Below are 21,080 nucleotides of genomic sequence, written 5' to 3'. Positions count from 1 at the left end.
ACTGCTGCACCGTGACATAACTCCACTTGGCACCAGAAGTAAAATGGGACTTCCACCTGCAGCTAAAGTCACTTCAGTATGCGAGCAATTTGTCGTGCTAGTGTTTAGATCTGGCAGTGCCGTGCTGGCGGTGTATGTGCCCAAAAAGAAGGAGCCTTGATTCAGTCTGTAACAGCCGGTGTAAAGTTTTGCTACCTGTAAAAGATAATCGCCGAAGGGATATAAGCAGATACACATACAGTATGCTGGTGAATCATGTCTTCTAAAAACAGTAGTGTTAGTTGAAATGGAATAAAAAAAAAAAGCTTTTTGGGACTTTACAAAAAGTATACAGTTACATATGAATCCCGATCAAAATCAGGAAAAAGGTAACTCACAGGTTACAGACTCTGAAAAAAAATTACGCAATTGTATTGATACAATAGTTTATCTTTTCATTTTTGGTTAAGACGTAGTAGTATGCTTGAGAGTTGGTTAATCTTTTTCGTGTGTGCCATCCTGGAGCTGACCTGCCTGTGCTGCTTGTTTTGTTTCAGTGGCATTGGCCTGGCTCTGTGTGAGCGACTTCTCACCACCGATTCTGAAATCCACCTCTGTCTGGCATGTCGAAATACACAGCGAGCAATGGCAGCCCGGTCTGCATTACTCCACTCCCACCCTGAGGCGGATATTTCCCTCCTGAAGGTCGATGTTGGCGACATGAATTCTGTTTTAGAGGCTGCCAAAGAAATCAAAAAGAGGTAGGTGTGAGTTGTGTTTTATTACCCTAACAATTTTTACAATAAACTGACAGATCTTTATAGTTACTTTGAATGTGTTTTCTTATTTCTCAGATATTCGAGATTAGACTACATATACCTCAATGCAGGGATTATGCCCAATCCTCAGCTGAACCTAAAGGTGTTTGTGAAAGGCCTCTTTTCCAGGTAAAACTTTGGAAAAAATGGTGAATACGTCCTGAAAGTAAGTTACACATAGGTCCTTCCCATTACCAGCAGTGCATTTCACATTTTTGGTCTTAAAGTTTGAGATACTGCATATTATTTATGTATTTTAAAGTGCCTGCTGATTGTTAGCTATTAACTGAACTGTTTTCTCTAATTTGATTATGTAGGAAAGTGGTAAGAATGTTTGCAACTGGAGAAGGCCTGCTGACCCAAGAGGATCATGTCAATGCGAACGGATTACAGAAGGTTTTTGCTACTAATGTCTTTGGTCATTTTATTCTGGTATGTGATATATGATTGCAGTATATTTACATCATTTACAAATTTTACTTATTTGTTTAGCAGATCCATGGGAGAGATTAGAGCTGTAGTTTTTACTTTGACAATTAGCGTCACGGCTCAGCCAGGGTTCCTCGCGGCCTGGATCTAAATTCATGTTTTATGTCACTTTTGTTAATTTTTGGTTCTTTTGTATGTATTAAGTTTATCTGTGCTTATTTGCTATTGCTTGTGCTTCCATTTTGATGCCTCGGCTATGTTTCATGTGCTTTGTGGGTTGTCCCCCGGGCAGAGGGGGAACTGCCCTATAAATTGGAGTATCTCCCATAATTTCTGGCGGTTCATTTTGAATCCGGTCTGGGAGTTTGAGATATTGTCTTATGGGTGCTGGTGCTTTTTGATTTCTCCAGAAATTTACCTCTGTGCTCTGTTTTATGACTTCAACTGAATTGAATTAGGATGGTATTCAACTTAGGTTGCCTATTGAGCTTCTCTGTGACAGAGCATCCTTATGAAAAATAAAACCATTTTATTTTTATGAAGTTTGGCCATTTATCTTGCTGGTCTTTGGCGGTATATCCTCCTTAAATTGTCATTATTAGAAGTGTTTTTGCAACTTTTTGAGGCTTGTGTATCTTGAGACTTGTAGTCATAACTATTACCGAGTTGACATGCTGGCTCAGTGGTTTACAATTCCTCTCATAAATCTGCAGAGGCCTGGATTTAATTCCGGCACATTGTTCCTTTGTCTTCTTGGAATAGCAGGTGGTTTCACTTTTTAAGCAAACCTAAACACCCAAAAAAAAAAACAGCAAGGAGCCCCAAATGGTGTGTGTATTGAAAAAAAAGTGTAAAAAGGATAAATGAAATCCTGCTGTTTTTATGAGCGCGACCATGCAGATCTTCAGCCACATTTACTCAGTACAAGAGAGATCAGCCACTACACTACTTCAAGTACCAGCTGTTTTGAAATGGAGTTTCCTTCAAGACAAAATAGGTGTGAGGCCTCCTAAAATAAGCCAGGGAGCAGACAAGAATTCTACATGATTTGCTCAGCTGTGGCATGGTGTGTCTTAGGCCCATAGCGAAGTGCAGGTTTTGTTTTTTAAAATAGTGCAACTCACACTTGTAAGTGTAGGTGTATATAGTAAAGACACTTAATGGGGAAATGAGCTGATACATAGCTGTGCCTCATTAGCAGCTCTGTTGGTCATACAGGGCAGCACCTACTCCTCACACCTGGGTATGAAGGTCTGAGTATAGGCAGAAAGAAGGGAGAACAAGCAAAAGAAAGAAAAGTCAAAGCACAGGAAAGGGAATGACAGAGATGAGAATCAGGTTTGGAAACCAGTATGCGGGTAAGAGAGAGTGCTGGTTGTGTGAGTCTACAACAGGTGTGCAAGGAGTGCCGTTTTTGAAGAAAGAGTGTCAAAAATGCTGAGCCAGAGGGAGCAAAAACAATCAAGGACTCTAGAAAGCTCTCTGCAGTGATCGTTGAAGGCAGAGAGAAAGAAACGAGATCAGGATGAGATTGAGATGACTCGGTGTGGGTACTTATCAGAGATGGTTGGGAGAGAGAGAGCCATGGGGGCCTGGGTTCTGTTCGTTTGTGTCTCCCACCTGCTGAACAGACCAGAAAAGAGTATGAGACACTTGTATACGAAAATGGGAAAAGACCCATTTCTGCTTGTAATTCTGGTTTTAACTATTCATTGGAATTTGATTTATTCATTGGTTTTGACCATTTTTTTCCTCTGCATTGTCCATCCATCCATCCATTTTCCAACCCGCTGAATCCGAACACAGGGTCACGGGGGTCTGCTGGAGCCAATCCCAGCCAACACAGGGCACAAGGCAGGAAACAATCCTGGGCAGGGTGCCAACCCACCGCAGGACACACACAAACACACCCACACACCAAGCACCCCACTAGGGCCAATTTAGAATCGCCAATCCACCTAACCTGCATGTCTTTGGACTGTGGGAGGAAACCGGAGCGCCCGGAGGAAACCCACACAGACACGGGGAGAACATGCAAACTCCACGCAGGGAGGACCCGGGAATCGAACCCAGGTCCCCAGATCTCCCAACTGCGAGGCAGCAGCGCTACCCACTGCGCCACCGTGCCGCCCCTCTGCATTGTTTTGTAGATTATTACACAAAAACAATTTAGTGCTTTAGGAAGTTTTCCTCCAATAGAACTGGATTTTAAAGTACATAGCCAACATTTTATGCACAATCCTGGAATCCATTTTCTCTTGTGCACCAGTCTGTCAGCAATCATTGAACCAAGTTTAGATGTCATATCCTCATATCCCATAGCATTGCTGCAAAGTTGTACTGTTTGGCCCAAGGTGTCCCATTTTTGGAAACATTTAATCTCTTGCAACTAAGCAATCTCTCAAAACAAGTATTGCAGCTAGAAAAAATATACGTATGTACACAAACAGACCCTCTATATCACTCTGAAGCAACAAGTAAACAATTTGTTACTATACAGGTGCTGGTCATAAAATTAGAATATCATGACAAAGTTGATTTATTTCAGTAATTCCATTAGATTCATTCATTACACACAGACTGATGTATTTCAAATGTTTATTTCTTTTAATGTTGATGATTATAACTGACAACTAATGAAAGTCCCAAATTCAGTATCTCAGAAAATTAGAATATTGTGAAAAGGTTCAATGTTGAAGACACCTGGTGCCACACTCTAATCAGCTAATTAACTCATAACACCTGCAAAAGCCTTTAAATGGTCTCTCAGTCGAGTTCTGTAGGCTACACAATCATGGGGAAGACTGCTGACTTGACAGTTGTCCAAAAGACGACCATTGACGCCTTGCACAAGGAGGGCAAGACACAAAAGGTCATTGCTAAAGAGGCTGGCTGTTCACAGAGCTCTGTGTCCAAGCACATTAATAGAGAGGCGAAGGGAAGGACAAGATGTGGTAGAAAAAAGTGTACAAGCAATAGGGATAACCGCACCCTGGAGAGGATTGTGAAACAAAACCCATTCAAAAATGTGGGGGAGAGTCAGTGCTTCAAGAACCACCACGCACAGACGTATGCAAGACATGGGTTTCAGCTGTCGCATTCCTTGTGTCAAGCCACTCTTGAACAAGAGACAGCGTCAGAAGCGTCTCGCCTGGGCTAAAGACAAAAAGGACTGGACTGCTGCTGAGTGGTCCAAAGTTATGTTCTCTGATGAAAGTAAATTTTGCATTTCCTTTGGAAATCAAGGTCTTAGAGTCTGGAGGAAGAGAGGAGAGGCACAGAATCCACGTTGCGTGAGGTCCAGTGTAAAGTTTCCACAGTCAGTGTTGGTCCATTGTGTTTTCTGAGGTCCAAGGTCAACGCAGCCGTCTACCAGGAAGTTTTAGAGCACTTCATGCTTCCTGCTGCTGACAAACTTTATGGAGATGCAGATTTCATTTTCCAACAGGACCTGGCACCTGCACACAGTGCCAAAGCTACCAGTACCTGGTTTAAGGACCATGGTATCCCTGTTCTTGATTGGCCAGCAAACTCGTCATGATATTCTAATTTTATGACCAGCACCTATATACATTCAATTATGTACTTATCCAAACCTTAACTTTCAAAAGTATTTTTCATGCCAGTCCTTGAAACAATTTGTTTACCACTAGACACGGAGAAATCTGACATTTTGTACTCTTATTGGGTGTTTTTGTGCTGCACTTCACACACCTTCTTCTACCTTATATTGCAGTTGGTCCGCAGAATGTGTATTTATTTTATTTATTTTTTTTGCTGTTGTTGTATATTTAAATAATGAAAGAGAGCAGACAACATTGAAATGTTTAAGTAATAAGTACATCATGTATGCTGGTTTGTGTTTTCTATCAATTTAAAGTGAAATTTTGTATTATAATCCATTCTGGTTTGTCATGCCACTCGAGAGTGGCAATGTGTTGTTGCATGTTGGCCAGACATGTATAGCAAGTAAGAATTTCACCAGTTTGTGTAGTGATATGACTCGTACTAATGAACTGGCTCAGTATTAATGTTTATGTGAGTGAGACCTGCAATGGACTGGCATTCTGTGCTTGATGTTCCTGGAATAGGCTTTGTTTGGTTCATTCATGTTCTTCTTTTTTTTTTTACTTTTACAGATCAAGGAGCTGGAACCACTATTATGTTGTCCTTCAATGACCTCCCAGCTAATATGGACTTCCTCCAGCAATGCTCACAAATCTGCATTCAGCCTGGATGACTACCAGCATAGTCAAGGAATAGAATCTTATAGTTCATCCAAATATGCTTCTGACCTGCTCAGCTTGGCCTTGAACAGGCAATTCAACAGACGGGTGAAGACCATTTGCTGTTTCTCTTTAGATAGTTTATCAATGCAACCTTGGCTGGCAACAATAACAACAACATTTATTTATATTGCACATTTTAATACAAATGGTATAGCTCAAAGTGCTTTACAAGATGAAGAAAGAAAAGTTTATATGAATCAAAATAAGAATAGGCAATGCTAAGTAACAAACAATAAAGTAAGGACAGGCAGGACAGAAAAAACAAAAAAATAAACTCCAGATGGGCCGGAGGAAAAAAAACAAAATCTGCAGGGGTTCCCAACTGGGCATTCTACCTAACATAAATGATGTCAATCAGTCCTTATGGCATTCAGGATTCATGTGAAAAAAATTGATGATGGTGGTCTTGTGGACATCTGGGGTACTGCCTTCAGTCCATCAGTGTAGGGACTGCATGGTGCCTTGATCAGGCGGTGGTGGCACAGAAAACCAGAAAAAGAACAGTAGAGATTATTATGGATTGCAGAGCCATGATGAAAATGATAATTCAATGTACATATAGTTTAGCAGGGATATACAGGGATCCACTAAAATGTAGCTTTGAGAAAGCAATGTTAAAATAATTGATTTTTAGCAGTTTTTTTAAAAATGCTCCACCATATTAGCCTGGTGAAATTCTATCAGTAAACTATTACAGATTTTAGGTACATAACAGCAGAAGGCCACCTCACCACTTCTTTTATGTTTATCTCTTGGAATTATAAGCAGACACTCATTTGAAGATTTAAGATTACGACTGGCATTCCAAATTATAGGGGTGAGATTATTTAAGGCTTTGTACACCATCAGCAGTATTTTAAAGTCAAGTTTTAATGGCACAGGTAACCAATGTATTGACAACAAAACTGGAGAGATGTGCTCAGATTTTCTTTTCCTAGTTAAGATTCTAGCAGCTGCATTCTGCACTTGTTATAACCGATTGATGTCTGTCTTGGGTAGTCCTGAGAGGAGTGCGTTACAGTAATCTAGTCTACTAAAAAGAAAAGTGTGAACTAATTTTTCAGCGTCTTGCAAAGTTATAAGGGATCTAACTTTTGCTATATTCCTCAAGTGAAAAAAAAAAGCTGTCCTAGTAATCTTATTAATATGTGATTTAATATTTAGGTCAGAGTCAATAATTACTCCGAAATTCTTTGCCTCCATCTTGACGTTTAAGCCTAATAGATCAAATTTATTTCTAGTACCCTCACTATATCCATTTCTTTCAAATAACTAAGATTTCTGTTTTCTCCTTATTTACTTTGAGAAAATTACTACTCATCCATTCAGAACAACAAGTAACACATTGGGTCAGTGAATCAGAGTTGGGGTCATCAAGCACTATTGCTAAATACAGTTGTGTGTTGTCAGCATAGCTGTGGTAGTACGTTATGCCTTGAGATAATCTGACCTAATGGAAGCATGTAGATCAAAATGAGCAGTGAACCCAGGATAGATCCTTGTTGAACACCATATAGAATATCATGTGTCTCTGAAGTATAATTATCACAACTAACAAATTAACTTATTAAGTAAGACTCAAACCAATTTAAGACATTGCTAGAGAGGCCCATCCACTGACTAAGGTGTAAGAATCTTATGATCAGTGGTATCAAATGCTGCACTCCAATCTAAGAGGACAGGAACAGATAAATGGCCTCTGTCCGCATTAACCTGCAAGTCATTTACTACTTTCACCAGCACAGTTTATGTACTGTGATTTGTTCTAAAATCTGACTGAAACTTATCAAGAATGGCATTTTTATTCTAGTGATCATTTAGCTGCGTAATGACTGCCTTCTCTAGAATTTTACTTCGGAAAGGTAGGTTAGAAATAAGTTGAAAATGGAAGATTCAAGATTATTTTTCTTGAGCAAGGCTTTAACAACAGCAGTCTTGAGACAGTCTGGGAAGACCCCCGTATCTAACGATGAGTTTACTATATCAAGCAAACTATCAGTTAGCAGATTGGATCCTTCTTTGAAAAAGCTTGTTGGTGTTTTGTCAAGGACACAAGTGGAGGGCTTCAGTTGCGAAATTATTCTATGTAGATCAGGTAAATCAATCCTGGTGAACAAATTTAATTTGATTAAAAAGCAGTACCGGGATTTAATAGGATCAGCTTTGGGGGGATGTAGTATATTATTTCTAATATCATTAATGTGTTTAAAAAACATAGCAAAAGCCTCACAAGTTTCAGTATTAGTTTTTTGGAAGCATTCCATTGAGTGACCTGGGTTTAGCAAACAATCAATAGTAGAGAATAAAACTGTTGGATTGCCAGCATTAATATTTATAATTCTAGAGAAATAGCACCGCCTCTCAATACACACTATGTTGTTATATTCCATTATATTAGCCTTCAATATTTCCTGTGGAACTATCAATTTAGTTTTTCTCCATTTACGTTTCGCTCTCCGGCATGTTTTCTTTAAATCAGACTCTTTGGGTCTTCCATAGTATAATAGTGCTGGAAGGTTTTTTAACTATCTTTTCAGGAGCGACTATGTCCCACTGTATATTGATAGGGAAATTAAAGTCGCCAACAATTAGGAACCTGTCATAGTTAGTTACTATAATTGACTCCAAGTCTCAGAATTCCTCAATGAAAGACGCATCATATTTAGGTGGTCAATACAAAGACAATACTAGTGACTGAGAAACTCCTTGAATAACAACGGCAAGATACTCAAAGGACGTGAATGTACCAAAGCCGATATCTTTACACTTTAACTGGCTCGAGTAAATATTTACTAAATTGCCGCCTTTCTTGCCTTGGCGAACCGCATGAGTAAATTTGTATTTCAGAGGGGCAGATTCAGTTAAAACTGCTGCACTAGCAGAGGTGAGCCACGTTTCACTTAATGTAAGAAAGTCGATTTTCCTATCACTGATAAGATGGTTGATGTAAAACGTCTTGTTGGTTATCACTCTAATATTTAATAAGGCCATATTTAAGGTCTCAGAAGAAGACCCTGGCACCAAATCTATTAGGATGCAGCTGAAGAAATGCGGCCTCTCCCAGAAGAGATTGCAATTGTCCACAAACCCAATATTTTGTCCCTTGCAGAAGCCTTTTAACCAGTTGTTTAATGCCAGCAGATGACTGTAGTATTTATCCAATCTTCTTGCCAGAGGTAAGGGACCTGAAATGAAGATTCTTGCAGCTGGGGTCCTCTCCTTCGTTTCATCAATAAGTCCTGCGAAATCCACTTTGAGAACCTCCAACTCCCGGTATCGTATATCGTTTGCTCCAGCATGTATTATGATGGTCCCCGCTGCCCTGTCCTTGTACCTCGCGAAGACTTTTGGTGCTCTTCTTGTAATATCTCTTGCATGTGCACTGGGAAAACAAGTGACAAAATATTTCTGTTTAGGGCAAGACATAGGCCTACTGAGGTTTTGAAATATAGAATCTCCAATAATAAATGCATCACCTGGGGCTGCCGGCACAGTGTTGGGAGCAGAGAGAGTTGAAACAGTTCTGGATGGAGATGTTTGCCTGAACTGATGGAGGTGATCTATCCTTAAACCCCCACCTGCATAGCTGATACAGGCCGATTCTCTCATCGTCATCGTCCCGAAGGGGTATGGGGGTAAAACTCGCTTGTCACTGAAAGTGAGTGGCATGGCGTGGGGTCAGAGTTGTTGAATCACGATAAGTTGCAATGATTTCTGTTGCCGAGGAAGATTCTTTCAGCAGACCAGCCTTTAGTTCCCTCAGGTACTTCCATCTGGTCAGGAGCTGCTGAATGTGGTTCTCGAGGGCCTGGAATTCTTTAACAAGAATGTCACTGTTGGCCATTATCCACTTCTACTTCATGTCCTAGGAAAGAAAGAGAGGGAGGTCAGGAAGGCAGGGTAGATTAGTGGTTTACACTGCTATCAGCCAGGTTTTTGTCTCTTGTGTTCATTTTTGATTCTTTGATATTTATATGCATCATTCTTTATTTTTGGTTTTACTATGTGTAGTAGTTTGGACGACTTCAGACATGACAGCAGGTGTGGTTATATAGCAGCTTTATTTTGCAGCATCACAGTGAGTGGAGTTTCAGAAGAGCAGGTAATCAATATTACATGACAGCGTCAGGGCTCTTCTGAACCCTGTCTTTTTGGGTGGGGCAAGTTTTTATACCCCTAGAATGCGTGATTTAATATCATTATGCGATGCAACAGTTGACAAATTTATTTTACAAAATCCTTGAGTTTCTAAAACGCCCCTGTGCGAGCTGATTTTCTTGGCTCCTTTGTTATGGCGTTTCAAATGTAAGCTAGGGGAAAACGTGACAAGGCAGACTCGTGTGGAATGCTTTGATCTTGAGTCCCTTGCACAACTATTTTTCTGTTTGCTCATCAAAGCAAGCTTTTATACAATGCATGGCCTCGCAGAGCCCACTTCTGCTTAACTTAAAAAGACATGGGGTTAGTACAAGGGAACGAATAGAACATTCATCTTCCACATTAGCTGCCTTTGTTATGTTCTATGTGTTTTGTGTGTGGACCCCCCAAGAGGCGGAGTCACATGCCAATCACCTCCAGGAACTGACCTCCACTCTATAATATCCAGACAGTCTGCCACAGTTCCTGACAGTTCATTGAGAATGTGCTTAGGAGTGGTGAGTTCTTGTACTTTGTGATTTTTTTTTTTGAACCTGTGATCATTTTGGATATACTGTATTTGAACTTTGCTTTTGGAATTGAATTTACTGAGATTGTACAGTGGTGCTTAAAAGGTAACGAATCCAGAATTTTCCATATTCCTGCACAAATATGGCTTTAAAAATCTGCAGATTTTCACACAAGTCCTAAAAGTAGATATGGAGAACCCAGATAAACAAATGCGATAAAAATATCATACTTGGTCATTTATTTTCTGAGGAAAGTCCCCCAGTATTACATATCTGTGAGTGGGAAAAGTATGCAGGGGTTTGGTGGTGTACCTTCCTCTACTGGCCATTTTTGGAAGTGCTTTTGGAACTACTTGTGACACTTGCACTTTGCTTCCTGGTTGAACTTGTTGGGGCAGCCTGGCCAGGACAAGTTGGTAGTCATTTGTAATCCCCTCCACTTTTAGAGTATCTTCCACACAGTGGAATCATTGTTTTCCAGATGTTTTAGAGATCTTTTGAAATTCCTTTCTACACTCCTCTATAACCTTCAGAGAGCTTTCAATCTAGGCATGGTGATAACACACACTTCAACAACAAAGAGTAAACCAAAGTAAATGTATGTGTTAGATTAAATGATGTTGCTCAATTGGACCTGTTCATGAGTGAGCCATGTGATGGACAGATGTCCTATCCAGGGCTGCTTCCGGCCTTGTACCCAGTACTTCTGGAATAATTTCTGTTCTCCCATAACCCTGATTAGATTACGCAGGTTTGAGAATGTTCTATTATGAGAACATATAAGAGATATCTAAGAAAGTACAGGAAAGTAGGTTGAGGTGGTTTAGACATGTGATGAGGAGAGACAATGAATATGTGGGCAAAAAAGTGATGGGTATGGAAGTACAGGGCAAAAGAAAGTGAGGGAGGCCAAAGCAGAGGTGGATGGATAAAGTAAAGGAAGTTCTGAAGGAAAAGGGTCTGACTGGCAAGGAGGTGCAGGACTGAGATGTTTGGAAAAGGCTGATCAAGCACAACGACCACACATAGAAGTGAGAAAAGATGAAGAGGAAGAAGGTTTCAGAATGTTATGTATAAATTTGTTATTAGTCATTCGGTGACGGATCTTCGCTCATGCAAAAGATTTTGTTGAAGTCACAGCCTGTCATTATTAATAGCACAACAGTGACACCTGTAGCCACCCCAATGATCTAGCAGGAGTTTTTTAATTTGGATCTTGTTGAGATGATCTGCATTGATATACTGTAGTAAAAACAAAATTTGCTAATTTTAAAGTGCAAATAAATAAAATGGAAGACATAAAAAGAATATTAATTAATTAAAATGAAAGTCTGAAGGCCCCCTCCTGGACTGAAACTCCTTGCTATAAGGAGTCCCAACATTTATCTTCTAAAGATAAATGCAATGCATAACATATAAGTGAATAAGACAAAGAAAAGGATCATGGATATTGTAACAGTTTTTATGTAGGACTGCATTTGTAAGATTCATTGTGAAGGATGCCATTTTAAAATCTGAAGGACAGAGTGCCAGCCTGTTTTGATAAGCTATTTTAATTTTTTTCCAGGGACTGTATTCATCTGTAACATGTCCAGGGCTTGTAATGACAAACCTTACATATGGAATCCTACCATCTTTTTTCTGGACATTGATAATGCCAATCATGTTTTTGGTGAGTGCAAAATCTTAACTTTCAATTATTTATTCTTAACACCACTGTAGCCAGTATGGTATGGTATTTTGTGGTTATTCGCTCACAGTCGCTTCAGTCACTGTATATGACTGCTCTGTATAACACAACTGTTTGTATGGTAAATCCTTTGATCCATTTTGGCAGTTATGAAGAGGATCAGTGGACCCCTTTGAATTCATACCTGGATCTTAACATTTTGTCAAAAGCTGCTTGTAAATAAAGTTCAGTTTTGGGAGAGACAAAAGTAGATTGCACCCTTTTACAACACACGCTCCATATGGCTGACATAAACCCAATGACTTTTAACATGGAATAACATGTCATCAGTAGTTAGAAGGTAAAGCCATATTGAACACTGGTTTATAAAAGAATTCCTACAAATCTTAGAAACGACTGTTAAGTCTATACCACTTATTTGGCATATTTATATAAAAAAAAGATAATGCTTCCCAGTAGTATCATTTATGGCCCGCTCACTGCAAAAACCCAATCTTGTAACAGTATACTCTTAGGTGAGAATATAAAATAAACTGCTCAAAAAAAATTAAAGGAACACTTTTTAATCCGAGTATAGCATCAAGTCAATGAAACTTCTGGGCTATTGATCTGGTCAGTTAAGTAGCAGAGGGGGTTAGTAATCAGTTTCAGCTGCTTTGGTGTTAATGAAATTAACAACAGGGGCACTAGAGGGGCAACATTGAGACCACCCCCAAAACAGGAATGGTTTAACAGGTGGAGGGAGGCCACTGACATTTTTCCCTCATCTGTTTTTTCACTCGTTTTGCATTTAGGTACGGTCAGTTTCACTACTGGTAGCATGAGGCGATACCTGGACCCTACAGAGGTTGGTTAAAACAGGTAGTCCAACTTCTCCAAGATGGCACATCAATACGTGCCATTGCCAGAAGGTTTGCTGTGTCCCCCAGCACAGTCTCAAGGGCATGGAGGAGATTACAGGAGACAGGCAGTTACTCTAGGAGAGCTGGACAGGTCCACAGAAGGTCCTTAACTCATCCGCAGGACCGCTATCTGCTCCTTTGGGCAAGGAGGAACAAGATGAGCACTGCCAGAGCCCTACAAAATGATCTCCAGGAGGCCACTAGTGTGAATGTCTCTGACCAAACAATCAGAAACAGACTTCATGAAAGTGGCCTGAAGGCCTCCAGTGGGCCCTGTGCTCACTGCCCGGCACTGTGGAGCTTGTTTGGCATTTGCCATAGAATACCAGAATTGGCACCCTATGCTTTTCACAGATGAGAGCAGGTTCACTCTGAGCACATGTGAAAGATGTCTGGAGTCTGGAGAAGCTGTGGAGAAAGTTATGCTGCCTGTAACATCGTTCAGCATAATCGGTTTGGTGGTGGGTCAGTGATGGTATATCTGGGGAGGCATATACATGGAGGGATGCACAGACCTCTACAGGCTAGACAATGGCACCTTGTCTGCCATTAGGTATTGAGATGAAATCCTTGGACCCATTGTCCAACCCTATGCTGGTGCTGCGGGCCCTAGCACAACAATGCCCGGCCTCATGTGGCGAGAGTATGCAGGCAGTCCCTGGAGGATGAAGGAATTGATACCATTGACTGGCCCCCCACGCTCACTCGCCTGACCTCAATCCAATAGAACACCTCTGGGACATTATGTTTTGGTCTATCCAATGCTGCCAGGTTGCACCTCAGACTGTCCAGGAGCTCAGTGATGTCCTGGTCCAAATCTGGGAGGAGATGCTCCAGGACACCATCCATAGTCTCATTAGGACGTTGTCAGGCATGCATTCAAGCGCGTGGGGGCCATACAAACTACTGAGTACAATTTGGAATTACTGCAATGAAATTTTGGCAAAATGGACAAGCCTGCCTGCCACATCATTTTTTCACTTTGATATTCAGGGTGTCTTTGAATTCAGCCCTCTGCAGGTTGATCATTTTCATTTCCATCAAACGATGTGCCATCCTTTCATTCCTAACACATCATCAGTAGAGATAGCCAGCAGGATGTTTTTTCTCATTGAGATCTGATGTGTTTGCAAAGTGTTCCTTTATTTTTTTTGAGCAGTTTATAAGCCCTCAATTAGGTTAGATTAGATAAACTTTATTATCCATGGGGATATTCAGATGTATACAGCAGCAGAAATATAAAAGACAAGGATAGATAGATAGATACAGTGCATCCGGAAAGTATTCACAGCGCATCACTTTTTCCACATTTTGTTATGTTACAGCCTTATTCCAAAATGGATTAAATTCTTTTTTTTCCACAGAATTCTACACACAACACCCCATAATGACAACGTGAAAAAAGTTTACTGGAGATTTTTGCGAATTTATTAAAAATAAAAACATTGAGAAAGCACATGTACATAAGTATTCATAGCCTTTGCCATGAAGCTCAAAATTGAGCTCAGGTACATCCTGATTCCCCTGATCATCCTCGAGATGTTTCTGCAGCTTCATTGGAGTCCACCTGTGGTAAATTCAGTTGCCTGGACATGATTTGGAAAGGCACACACCTGTCTATATAAGGTCCCACAGTTGACAGTTCATGTCAGAGCACAAACCAAGCATGAAGTCAAAGGAATTGTCTGTAGACCTCGAGACAGGATTGTCTCGAAGCACAAATCTGGGGAAGGTTACAGAAAAATTTCTGCTGCTTTGAAGGTCCCAATGAGCACAGTGACCTCCATCATCCGTAAGTGGAAGAAGTTCGAAACCACCAGGACTCTTGCTAGAGCTGGCCGGCCATCTAAACTGAGCGATCGGGGGAGAAGGGCCTTAGCATTAAGAAGAAGGACGCCTCACGTCTGGACAAACTGGTGAGGAAGGCAGGCTCTATTGTTGGCATGGAGCTGGACGGTTTGACATCCGTAGCAGAGCAACGGGCACTCAAGAGGCTCCTATCAATTATGGAGAATCCACTACATCCATTAAACAATGTCATCTCCAGACAGAGGAGCAGTTTCAGCGACAGACTGCTGTCACTGTCCTGCTCCACTGACAGACTGAGAAGATCATTCCTCCCCCAAGCTATGCGACTCTTCAATTCCACCAGAGGGGGTAAACGTTGAACATTATTCAAGTTATATGAGTCGACCAGCTGGGCTGGAAAGTCCATGCAGCTCCCCCTCGCGGCCATCCCAGCCCCCAACCAGGCTGTGGAGGACTCCATCTCGCATGGAGCCTTGCGCCAGGCTGGGGAATCATCGTCCACCAGGGAGGCTGCCACCAAGCGTCCCGGGGGAGGTACTGAGCTGCCCATGGTGGCTCCCCCGGAATAGATGCAGCAGGGGCGTCCCTGCCGGGCATGGGACCCGGCTGTCCTTCACATGGCCCCTCCCTCAGATGAGGCTTCTGGGGCTCATCGGCCTGCCCCGCGAGGGCCGGTCCTCTCCAGGATAGGGAGTCGGCATTCTTGGCTTCGTTTCTGCGGCCTGTGAAAATATAAGCAACAGGTCTGGGGGTGCTGCCCCGACGTCCCTGCCACTCGGACGTCCTCACTGGACAACACCTCCAGACGTGGCCACCGTGGCCGCAGTTCTAGCACGCCCGACCCCCTCCAGTTCGACCCTTGCGGGCGTGGAAGCAGGCAGGAAACGCCTGCCCCATAGCCCGCTCTGAGGAGGTCTTGTGACACTTCCGCCCCTCTGCAGCATAGCCCTCCCGCTGCGTTAACCCAACGGGCTCATGCTGCACCTTGTTAGGAGTCCCCAACCTCTTTGTCCGGGTCCTCCTCTTTCTTTGGGGTGCACTGACGGTCTGAGTCCCCTTATGGGAAGAAGGGAGACCCCGTGCCGTCTGCACCCCTTTAGACGGCCGTAAGACAGGCGCGGGCAGTCGGGGCGGAGTTGTTTGGCAGCTGATATTCACCAACTACCTCCCCGCACGCTCTTCTGCCACGCCGTCTGTCATCACGGCAACGTCTTGTGTTGAGGACGGAGTGGCTTGGCAAGCAGTACTAATCACCACTGCCGCCGCTGCACACCGCCCTCCTTCCTGTTTGACCCAGGTTTCACCTACCTGAGTCGCTGCGTCCTGCAGGCTGGAGGGTGACGACCCACCTGTCCGAAGCCATTCAACCAGGGCTCCGCACAGGCCGCCGAGCTTCTTCTCAAGCCCCTCCTTTGACTCCTGCAGGACCTTAAAAACATTGAATAAGGACTGCAGGGCGAGGACAACTGATTGCACCTCCCCTGTAGCCCAGGAAAAGTTAATAGTATCGGTCGGCGGTGGACTAGGGCTCCCCTTGTCCCCTTCCGCCGACCGCGAGCCATCAAGGCCCTGCGGCATCTCCGCAGGCCCATTCGGGTCAGCTAGAGGCTCGGGGAGAAGGTCCGTCAGCCCCGCCTGCAACCTTTCCTCGGCGGGCAACTGACCCACGCCCTCCCCCCCTTCACCTGTTTCCGAAAAGAGGTCCGGCTCCTTGAGCGGTGACACCACGCTGGGAAGCTCGTGGGGGCTCTCCTCCCCCAGTCGATCCAGCAGGGCGAAGGGAAGACACGGCTCTGCCTCGGTCTCTGCTGAGCGGACTCCACCATCCCTCCATGGACAGATATCGTCCGGCCACCACCGGGTGCTTTGCGGCTCGCCACCTAGGAGGCAGGCTGACGCGAATGCGGAAAACCCTTCCCGCAGCCCTTCCCCTTTGGGCCCGTCACCTACCTCCGGCTGCAACCCGGTCTGCTGGAGGGCATGGCAGTGTCTGGCGGCTGTCTTCTGTGACCGCCCGGCTTTCTTCTTCCTCATCCCGCGGTGTCTTTAGGAGCTCTCAGTTGCGCTCTCGCTGTGCTGCACGTGCCGGCTTGCGGCCCCTGCCGCGTGTGCGCGCTTCGCGCCTCTCGAGCTGTACTGCGCGTGCTAGCTTACAGCTGCCGGCTCCCGCCGTGTGCGCGCGCTTCGTTGCGCTGTGCTGTCCTCTCTGAGCCGTGCCTGCTTGCTTGTAGCTGCGACGGGAGCGCGCTCTCCGTGCAGCTGAGTCGAGCACGTGCCTCGCGCTGTTGAAGGTCGCTATGCCGAGTCTCTGCACAAAATTTATCTGCAGGTTCCGGTCCAAATGGACGGACCGGGATCCTGCCGGCTACGCCACTTGTAAAAGGCGCTATATAGCGCCCGACCTGGCACAGACTCACGCAGAGGCACATACTTAAACAAATGCTTTTTATTTTATCTTCAGCCATGGGGCACGCCTTTCCCGTGTCCCACAGGCCCAACACAGTCCCGAATACACTTAGCACAACAAACCACACTTCTCTCCACCTCAGCAGCAGCAGCAGCACCACCACCACCACCACCACCACCACCACTACCACTACCACTACCACTACCACCACCACCACTCCTCCTCCTCCTCCTCCTCCTCCTCAGGCTTAGTCCTCTTCCTCCCGACTCTGGCTCTCTCGAGTGGTGGTGGCTGGCCTTTTTTATACCCCACCCGGAGGCGGTCCAGGTGCATGATTACCTGGCCCTAATTGACCCTCCGGGTGGGGCTGACGAGTCGACCAGCTGGGCTGGAAAGTCCATGCAGCTCCCCCTGGCGGCCATCCCAGCCCCCAACCAGGCTGTGGAGGACTCCATCTCGCATGGAGCCTTGCGCCAGGCTGGGGAATCATCGTCCACCAGGGAGGCTGCCACCAAGCGTCCCGGGGGAGGTACTGAGCTGCCCATGGTGGCTCCCCCGGAATAGATGCAGCAGGGGCGTCCCTGCCGGGCATGGGACCCGGCTGTCCTTCACAAGAGTAATAAAAATGCGGGTAAAAAACAGACAATAACTTTGAATAATAAGCGCGGGTGTTGTTTAGAACAAGTGTATCAGTATCTGATGACTGTGCCGCCTACTTCAGTGGAGGCAGAGTGTGCTTTCTTAGCGGCTGGCGTACTTCTGCATGAAGGTGCGCTGTAGCCTGGACGACCGCACGCTCGACACGTTGTGCTTTCTACGCTCTTATTACTGCAACTAACTAGATGCATGAACTTATATGACAGCAAGAACTGCTTGTAGATAAGGTTAGTTTTTTATTTATGTCAACATATTGAAGTAGTTGTATTAAAAATAAGTGTCAGTCGTTCTAAAACTGTTCACATGTGAGATGCCCGTGCACTGTGTCATCCCCAGGAGCCCGGGATTCCTGGGAAAGAAATGCGGGATTCCCGGGAATGGATAAACCCATCCTGGAATGGATTCCCTACTCACTACACATATTTTATGAATCTAGTTGTTGATGATGTCCGTCCATCCATCCATCCATCATCCAACCCGCTATATCCTAACTACAGGGTCACTGGGGTCAGAGGAGCCAATCCCAGCCAACACAGGGTACAAGGCAGGAAACAAACCCTGAGCAGGGTGCCAGCCCACCGCAGAGCACACCCACACACCAAGTACACACTAGGGACAATTTAGGATCGCCAATGCACTTAACCTGCATGTCTTTGGCCTTGATGATGTCCATGATAAATAGATCGGTTAATGTTTCATAGCTGCTGCTTTCTTGTAGTGAGGTGTACCTGTTTTTCCTTTTAGAATGGAATGCCCCAAATCCCATCTTCTAGCCCTTGTATGTTGTAAGAAAATGGCCGGCAGCTCAACCCGGCCTGGATGCCCCAGATATGGAAGGATGGGGGGAGGCAGCTTTTTTAGGGTGCTGCCTCCCCCCAAGATGCTAGAGGGCACCCCTGGTTTACAGCGGTGCCCTGGATTTCCACAGGGCACCATGGGACTTGGAGTTCTGTATCTCAGCCCTGTTGGGTGCCATGGGTGTCACCAAGGGATGCTTTGAATGAACCATGGGATATAAGGTATCCACATGTCCCGGAAGTGCTGGCAGGTCATGTGGGTGGAAGAGCAGAAGCACTTCTGGGTTGGACAATATAAAAAGGACCGCCTTAAACCCAGTCGAAGAGCCAGAGTTGGGTGGAAGGTGGACAAAGCTTGCTGGGAGGTGTGGAGGAGAAAGGACAGAGAAAGAAAAAGAATAATTGTGGGCAGTGTTGCTTATTTACTTGTGGCTGTGGTGGTGGAGAACACTGTGAAGAATTTAAACAAAGAATAAAAGGAGTCTTTTCAATTGTGTCCTCAGTGTATGTCTGTTGGGTTTGAGGAGCAACAGTGCCCTCTAATGTTCACAATGTTTAGTCTTACCAGTCTGGTCACTATCAGAGTTGACTGCCTTTGTAGATAAAAAGTTTCCCCTTTTATCCCAGGCAATTAGGTATAGTACCAGAACAGGCAGGCGTTATGCCCAGCAGGTCTGACAATTCAGAGGGCGACTGGGAAACAAGGATTATAGTTTATAAAAAAAAAAAAAAAAAAAAAAAAAAAAAAACCATAGTGAGGGTCAAAACCAGAAGAACAACTATCAGTAACTTAAACCAATAATCGCGAGACCAAATCGAAGAGGTCCCTGTATTAGTATTTTGAATGGCGTCTGGTATCTCCTCGATCATTGTAACTCTGTGAACGTGTGACCGCTCTATGGATGGGATAGCAGAGACACAGCATTGCCTATTAGACTACAGCCTTGACATGCCACCAGACCAGCGGTGGTGTGGTCCAATGATTCAGCTCTTCAGTGCATCATCTGGTGCAACTCAGTCTCCATTCCATCCTTGGCCCAAACTAACCTGCTTGTCCTTTCAACTTGGCCACCTGTATTCTTCCATGTTGTCTTTTGGAATGGGCAAGACAACAAAATCTATGCTTCTGATGTCTAGGAGTATCGAAGCAGCTTCACGCTCGGAGGGAGTGAGGGTTGTATTGAAGTACTCCTGTGCAATCAGTTGCAACCAGATCAATGCAGAGCCTTCAGCCCGCTACCACAAAATGCATACACAAAAGCAGTATTTACCAAAAGTTCTTATCAGTGATAGCATTCCTAAAAACACTGGGTGGTTAAAACTTGTAACTTCATAAAACACAGCTGTTCTTATCAGTGAACCCTGCCTCCCTAAAAACTCTGAACTGACAATATTTTTACACTTTTTACATTTTATATATATATATATATATATATATATATATACACATATATATGACTAGGGGGCTTCGCTCGCCAACCCCCGTGTTTGGTTTTCCAGATACACTTTTAAGATTTTTTTTTTTTTTCTTTGAATTGTTGCTATTTCATTAGTTTCACTTTTATTTCAGAACTTCTGTAAAAACAATATTTGTAATCTTGTGAGTCCCAATATGCTGAATCTTTTTAATGAGGTCAGGATAGGTTTCTCTGTTTGAAATTTCAGCACAGACAAAACGATCGACATCATCAGCAGTTAATCATTTTCTTTTAAAAAGTAAAAAAGTAAGTAGAGTTCTGCATTGGACTCCTGTCTGTAAAGTCCTGCTATTTTCCTCTCACAGTTCCAAAAGTACATGGGGTTACCAAGGTGATACCCCAGCTTTTGTACAAGGGCTAGACAGAACGTTTTTGACTCCTGGGGTAAATGTAGCTTTTAAAATAAGCAGACAGATAAATATATATCCATGAACAAAGTAACCAATAAATGCATGTGCGGTAAACTCTGTTTTTGAAATTCTCACGATTCTTTATTTGTCACATGCATAGTTATACAGGACAACACGCAGTGAAATGCATCCTTATCCGCTTATCACAAACTGTGCAAAGTTAGAAGAATAAAAGATAGATTAACAAAAAGTCATAGATTGAAAGATAACAGTATAGTAGAACATAATAAGTACAATTATGTGAATAAAGTAGAATTAAGTGTTAAGGTGCTATAGTGTAGTAATTATTGTGCAAAACCAAAGTTAGACTGGTGCATAGTTAAATGAGGCAGTTTGTTTGTTTGCGCTACTGCGATCTTTACTTTCTTTTTTTATATTTTCTAATTTTCCTACTTTCATATCCTTTAACTTTCTCCACATGTGTATAGCGCCAATGTTTTTTTTTTGAGCCTTTCTAATTTCACTGGTGTCATAGTCTCTAACCTGCTCTGCATGTGTTTAGCGTCAACGTTTGTAAACGTCTTTATGAAGTTCTACTTTGTCTTTTATTCATTGTCTTTTAATTCTGAGCCGGATTGGATGTGCTTTTTTTTCAATTCCACTTGTTCCAGGCTGATAATTACTTTCCTTATTTTCTGAATTTGCACCTCGATTATTCTTTTTTGCTCTTTTTTTCTCTCCAACGCATTTGAGTCTCTTTTCTCCACTCTGCTTTCTTCTTCGCTTAGATGTCGACATTTCATTTATA

At 43.5% G+C, this 21,080-nt stretch overlaps 1 protein-coding gene across 3 annotated transcripts in view; it reads left to right on the top strand.

Moving 5' to 3' along the window:
- The window catches only part of hsd17b7 (hydroxysteroid (17-beta) dehydrogenase 7), a 46,319-nt gene that overhangs the window by 19,209 nt on the left and 6,030 nt on the right, over nucleotides 1-21,080 (top strand). For 2 of the 3 annotated variants that reach the window (XM_028810990.2, XM_028810989.2), the window contains 5 exons: nucleotides 537-740; nucleotides 834-926; nucleotides 1,115-1,229; nucleotides 5,366-5,560; nucleotides 11,750-11,854. In XM_028810990.2, coding sequence (XP_028666823.1) covers nucleotides 625-740; nucleotides 834-926; nucleotides 1,115-1,229; nucleotides 5,366-5,560; nucleotides 11,750-11,854 — 624 coding nt within the window. In that variant the 5' untranslated portion in view covers nucleotides 537-624. Of the gene's footprint in view, nucleotides 1-536; nucleotides 741-833; nucleotides 927-1,114; nucleotides 1,230-5,365; nucleotides 5,561-11,749; nucleotides 11,855-18,391; nucleotides 18,540-21,080 lie in introns of those variants that run through there. The other variant, XM_028810992.2, reaches the window with a different exon arrangement.

The sequence above is a fragment of the Erpetoichthys calabaricus genome, chromosome 10 (assembly GCF_900747795.2).
Source record: "Erpetoichthys calabaricus chromosome 10, fErpCal1.3, whole genome shotgun sequence".
Classification (NCBI taxonomy): Eukaryota; Metazoa; Chordata; class Cladistia; order Polypteriformes; family Polypteridae; genus Erpetoichthys; species Erpetoichthys calabaricus.
Note: the sequence above shows the minus strand (reverse complement) of the source record. Positions and strands in the feature narration are given on the sequence as shown.